The following is a 6,355-nucleotide window of genomic DNA, read 5'->3' as shown; positions in this document are numbered from 1 at the left end:
CCCCCCCCCCCCCCCCCCTTCTTTCTTTATCTTTCTGTTTGTTTCCCGAGAAAAAAAAAGGGATAAAAACTTTTCCAGGTTTTAAAGCTTAAATTTGGAGAGCTTACCAGGTGTCGCTTCGGTAGGCCTTTTGCTTGTTTGTCATTGGGCGGAGGAGAAGGGGAAATCGTGGGTTTACCCCTTCGTTCTTTGTTACGATTGATTGATGAAATTTCGGCGTGGCTGTGGATTCTGGGAATGATTGCAGGTTGAATTTCTCGTTCTCAAGGATACGAGCAAAGAACGCCCGCCTGAGCCGCTTGATTTCTTCGTCTGGACTCTGGACTGTTGAGGTAGTCCCGCCATCAGATTTTTATTCCCAGCTTAAAATTCGGCCATTAGGGTTCGAGGGTTGTAGTTTGAGCTTGGTTTTTGTCGTGAATTTGTGATGTTTTGTGGGGATTTCCCTAGTTTGGTGTTAGTTCAGCCTATGGAGATCAGACTAGTTGATTTGTTCCCCAGTTGGATGCTGATCACTCTGGAAATTCTGAATTCTTGATGTTTGATCCCATATGTCAGATTTCAAGTTTACAAATCGGGAGCTTGATTCGCTATTTTGGTACTTTGGGGTAGATTCTGGAAGAACAAGAGATTCTTCAACTGTCTGAACTTAAATGCAACTTACATCACGCAAGCTCCACTGAATAGAATTCCGACAAAAGTGATGACCTTCTCTTGGTTCTATGGACTCATCTGGCTGTTGCAGCTGTCTCAGCGTCGAACTTTGCTGCTTGTCTGAGGCTCTCTGCATTTGTGTGATGTGTACTTTGAAATAGCTCTCCACATGTTATCAGTGGTTTCTGCAGTGGTCTTGAAATTACGAATACCCTCATTTTAGTCGATTCTTGAAGAGCTAGTTATTCGGGTGGAGAAACCGTACGTTAGGCTATGAATCTGATGCTGGGTTTTGTCTGATCAGTGCAACTGAAGAAGACAAACTTAGCATAACCACTTATAGGTTGTACTTGTGTTGAAAGGATGTCGGGATGTGGCTAGAGGAGATAAACTTGGGAGGCTACCCGGCGGATATTCAAAGAGAACGGCGTTAACGGAGAATATCTAGAGAGCATGTCTATGTTCACAACCGAACAGATCCTCCGCTTCATAAGGAGGTGTCACATGAAACGGGGAGACTTCATCAGCCTCTGCAAAGAGCTGAGACGGATTAAAGGTTCTTCCTTTCTCCCCTTAACGTCTCTTCCGAAAAAGCTGCATCCATTCATTTCTTCCCATCAGTGTGATTACGGCTGAATGAAAATTCTGGCAGTGGCATGCTTGAAAGGCGAGCAGAAGGTTCGACGGCCATGGTGGGCGCCTTCTTGCCTCTCGGCAGTCTTTGTCAAGGCGGCCAGACGGAACCGGCAATCTCGTGTTGTATCCCTCAAGCTGGAACCCTAACTGGGACTTGGCTTTTATGCTCTTGCCGGTTTTACAAGAAAGAGAGAGAAAAATGTGGGTTTGTTTGTATTGTAGTTTCTTTGATCAACTCCTTTTTTTTTTTTTACAAACTTGCTGTGAATCCTGGCTGTGTAATATGTTGGTCATAAAAGCTTATGCCATATGTATCAGATATGTGATCGAAGCCCAAAATGGTATTTGATGATAATTTCAATGACAAATTAAAACTTTAGAGTTTAGATATGTATCAGAAAGAAAAATATGTACCAAAAACCCAAATTGGAACCTTAGATTAAAAAATAAATTATAAATAAAAATATCAAATATGTTATATTATCTGTTACCATGTTTTTAAATATATAAAATTTATTCAGATTAAAAAATTTATCTAACTTTTCAATTAAATTTCTATGATTATTGAAGAACGTATCTGTAATTTTCTCTGACTATTTTTCTGAACTGAGAGCTGTGTTGGAAGCTTTGGACTCGAGCAGAGGCTTCCAAGATTTAATAAGACGACGTCGCGTTGAAGCTCGGTGGATTTGACGACTCAGTGGCACTTTGGTAATTTGAGTGAGTGAATTAGTTGAATATATGTTCAGGTGAAAAGAGGAGGGTATTCTGATATCTCGTTCTTGATCCGAGAAAGAAAAAAAAACTCTCTCTCTTGGCGATCTGTAAAATTCTCCCGAAATCCCGCAAACCCTAGAAGCAATAAACGACCCAGACCTTTCCCGAGACGTAAGACCAAACACAACGCTTGGATTTGAACTCGTAAACTTCTGTGTCTTGTTCTCTTTGATTGTTGTGTTTGTTGGTTGCTGGTTGTTCATGTTTTGCAGGTACATTCGTGCGATTAGGTGTTGCGAGCTTGGAGCATTGGTTCGAGTTTTCGTTCTGGGTGGTATAACAATTATTTCTTGTTTAAGTTTATATTAATTAGCGTTAGAATTATAATTTAGATCTTTGTCCGATGGTTGGAAACGAACAACTACAAAACCGGTACTATTTAGCTCCTGATATACCACCTTAGTAGATATAACATGTTGCCTTCGGATTTTGCTCCGCATACGCATGGGATTCCAGTGTTTGTATTCAGTTAGGAACTGATTGTAACCCAATTTTTCGGTAAATATATTTAACATTCAACCAAAAAAAATTTAGATCTTTGTGCTTAAAAGTTAAAATTAAAATATTTGTTGTCTGGAACAATATCTTGATATCTATGACTACGGGTGTTAGCGTTTAGTTCGGTCAAGATCCAAATGCTTTGGGAGAAAAAAAAAACAGGTAACAACAAAAATGGTAGCCAATGATTTGACAAAAAAAAAATGGTAGACAATGACTGAATTAGCCCTTCTGTCGAGAAGCTTTGAATCCTGCCAGGAAACCCAAACGGTTAAATTAAACCCACTGTTCCATTGATTTACTAAAATACCCCTCATGTCCAGAAGCTTCCTATTGGGCCAACGGCTATAATTCGCTTTGCTCTGGGTTGGCTCCTTCGGTCGTTTCTCTCGCCGGAATCTGAAAAAATCACGACTATGCATAGGCTCTCGAAGCGTTCTTTCTCCACCATTCTCCGCTCCGGCGGTGGGCGCCTCCGCATCGCCGCCGCAGCACCGCTCTCTCGGCCGTTTCCCTCGTCTGCAACTGTATACTCATTAGAAATGATCTCGCATGCTTCGTTTTCGTGGGGATTTTTTTTTCTAGTGGGTTGTTGTGAAATTTGTTTCTTTCTCGATTTGGGGCTTGATGTTCATTTGGGTTTTGGCTAAATATCCTTTTGGTTGTCGAATTAACGGTCTCTGGTCAATACCTGAGGTTTCAAATGTTTGGAAAATGGGTTTAAATTGTGAATTTGTTCCCAAATTTTGCTGCTGGGGATATCATATTTTAATGGGTTTGTTATCTGTTTCAGGCTGTGGAGAGATTTGATGCTGAGTTCAGATGGTATTCCACTTTAACCAATGGAAAATGTAAAACAACTGGCTCCACACCTGAATTGAACCTGGAAACCAACTTGGTTATTGGACGTCGGAATGAATCAACCGCTGCAGCACAGGATTCTTCCTCCCAGTCTCCACCACCAGCTGAGAAATTCGAGTATCAGGCTGAAGTATGTTAATTTCGGGTCGAATAGAGAGCTTACATTGTGATAATGTTTGCCGGTCACTGATGTTTGTGGCTCTCGACACGCCTCATGGACCTCATTGTTAACAGCTTGTATAGCAACAAGGAGGTGTTTCTCCGTGAGCTTATCAGATATGTTCTCTATGGTTTTGTACCGCTTTAGAGAACGGGACACTTGTGGTATTTTCACTGTTTTTCATCATCTTTCTTTCAGTTTTGAACTATGCTGACATTGGTTTATTGTACAACAGCAACGCAAGTGATGCCTTGGACAAGCTGCGGTATCTGAGTGTCACACAGCCTGAGCTTTTGAATGACTCCGTCGATCTTGACATACGTATACACATTGATAAGGATAATGGAGTATTAACTATCACGTGGGTCTATTGGATTTCTGTGTGAATATACAACTTTCTGTTGGGGATAATGGTGAATAAAGGAGGCATGTACTTTGAAAACTCATATGCTAAAGCTTTCCCTTTTCATATTTTTCAGTGACTCTGGAATCGGAATGACATGACAAGAACTTGTTGATTGTCTTGGGACTATTGCTCAAAGTGGAACTGCCAAGTTCCTGAAAGCGTTAAACGTTTGAGTGGTTTTTCAAATATCACTGTCTCGGGTCTTTTACCGAAAATCATTGGATGGGCTTAGAGACGTTTTAATAATGTTCAGAATAGCAAAGATGCTGGTGGAAGCAACAATTTAATCGGTCAATTTGGTGTAGGGTTCTATTCAACTTTCTTGGTTGCAGATTGGGTATGTTTTTGCCTTGGATGGTCTTAATTTATGTAGACTCTGTTATTCTCCATTCCATTGTCTTGAAACTGTATAAGTATGTACCTTCATGTGGTAGGTCACAGTCACTACTAAGAGCCCAAAGTCTGATAAGCAATATGTATGGGAAGGAGAAGCAAATGCAAGCTCATACATGATGACTCGGATTTTATCTGGATTTTATACGAGTATGCCCTTTGCTTCTAAATGGTTTCCACACACTCTAGGCATATTAGAGCCATCTTTAGGTCTCTGGGACTAGGTTTTGACCATTGCAGGAACCCGATGGGACATCGAGGGTTTTCGGGACGAAACGGAGAAGACAGAAGCATAATTCCCCAGATTTAGGTCTGGAACGGACAAACCACATATGGCGGACCGAACAGACTGGATGCACAGACCCGATGGACCACAAGACTATCCCTCCGAACTGAACCGGAAAGCTAGACCCGACGGACTGGAACACAACGCAGACCGGACGGTCTTCACATCCAGAACGGACGAACCGACCAAGCCAGACCCGACGGACTACTGCACACACTCCGTCAAAAGCTACGCCGTTTCGCGTTTCTCTTCGGGTTTTTGAGGGGAAAAGAGGCAAAAGAACCCTAAGTTCGAAAGGGGTCGAAAATAGAGACCTTGGGAGAGAAAAGAAAAACTCTTGGAGGAGAAAGAAGAAGGAGGAGACTCCATTGGAGATTCCAGATTTCTTGAGCAGTCAAGCATGCAAGACAACATAGCAAAATAACAACTCAAGTCAGAGGTCCCAAAATGCAGAAAAAGTGAAAAAGAAAGAAAAGAAGATCCTGATACATCTGCCCAGGAGCTTTACTGGGCTCCATCCTCAGTGTCCATGTGGTCGGTGTCTCTCGGTGGTGGTGTCGCGCGACGTGGCGGTGGGTCTGTCTCTGTAAGCAAGGACGCCACTAACTCCTCTAAGGAGCTCATGTGCTGCTCCTGGGTGTCCATCCGTTGCTCCAGGTAGTCAATCGGGTGTTCATGGCACTGAACTGACGGAGTATCATGTTCTGCAACCCCTGGATATCTGCCCGAGTAGCTGATGTCGATGAAGAAGAAGCTTCCGATGTCTCTCTGCATCTCTTGCGGCTCAATCTAGGTTGGCTCGGCTCGACGATGTCCTCAACTAGCTCCTCAGCTGGTGTGTCGTGTTCTGGGAGGTCTCTAGTAGTCTCGTGGTCTGGATGAGGGGCAAGAGGGTCCGACTGGCGTCTCCTTGGGGCCTGCTGCGGTAGCACTCGGAAGTGTAATCCCTCGATAGTTAGTGGGGGTAGCTCGATCGTGGGTAAAGTGACTGTCTGTGGCGTGGTGTTCTCGTCCAGATACTTCCATGCGTATCGAGTGCGAGTTGGGTTCTCGATAGCTCTCTTCAGGAAGAGAGTCTCTAGATCCAGCTCTGTAGGACCATCGATAGCGCCCAATCTCATCCCCAAGTTGATCCCCACTCTCCGGACGATCATGGATACGATGCCACCTGTCCACAACGGAAACTTGGGCAGAGCCTTTCTCTACGCCCCAATGAATGTGTAGAGCCACCTTAGACGCCACGTCTAGCTCCGACATCCCCCAATCTTCGCCATCAAATGCGTCTCTAAGTGCTCGGCGTAGCAAACATACCTCCAGGGTCGTGACGTACCCTGATCTCCTCTAGTAAATAGACCTCTGGACATAAACATGTGCAGGTATTGTACTGTCGGATGTCTGATCCATGTAGACTTCCCTTTTCTCCTCGATGCATCATGCGATGCAATAGTCCTCCAGAACTGATGGTATGCCTGTGTGGGGATGTCTGGCCACATACTCGTGGTTCCTTGTGGAACCCCGAGAATCTCAGCGAAGTCCGCCATGCTGAAGCAGTAAGTCTGGTTGGCCAGACGGAAAAGCATATGGGCGTCTTCTATCGAGCCATCCTCAAGACAGACTGGCTCGATAGAAGACGCCCATATGCGTTTCCGTCTGGCCAACCCGACTTACTGCTTCAGCATGGCGG

General features: G+C 44.0%; 2 protein-coding genes across 8 annotated transcripts in view; both read left to right on the top strand.

Annotated features, from left to right (window-relative positions):
• The first annotated feature begins 927 nt into the window (after positions 1-927).
• On the top strand, positions 928-1,604 carry LOC109116190. The gene is given in 4 exon segments (XM_019201149.1): positions 928-948; positions 1,017-1,058; positions 1,060-1,210; positions 1,307-1,604. Coding segments are annotated over 4 exon segments (345 nt in total). The 3' UTR covers positions 1,438-1,604.
• A 258-nt stretch (positions 1,605-1,862) lies between these two features.
• LOC104802625 (heat shock protein 90-6, mitochondrial) overlaps positions 1,863-6,355 on the top strand; it is a 12,287-nt gene continuing 7,794 nt past the window's right edge. The window contains exons 1-5 of one of the 7 annotated variants that reach the window (XM_010526312.2): positions 1,863-2,178; positions 2,280-2,341; positions 3,359-3,750; positions 3,822-3,947; positions 4,066-4,329. The gene's annotated coding sequence lies outside the window, so the exon portion shown is untranslated. Of the gene's footprint in view, positions 2,342-2,743; positions 3,093-3,358; positions 3,751-3,821; positions 3,948-4,065; positions 4,330-6,355 lie in introns of those variants that run through there. The other 6 variants (XM_019201189.1, XM_010526311.2, XM_010526319.2 and 3 more) reach the window with 6 other exon arrangements.

Source organism: Tarenaya hassleriana, unplaced genomic scaffold, assembly GCF_000463585.1.
Source record: "Tarenaya hassleriana unplaced genomic scaffold, ASM46358v1 Cleome8, whole genome shotgun sequence".
Classification (NCBI taxonomy): Eukaryota; Viridiplantae; Streptophyta; class Magnoliopsida; order Brassicales; family Cleomaceae; genus Tarenaya; species Tarenaya hassleriana.
This window is presented reverse-complemented; position numbering and strand designations above follow the sequence as displayed.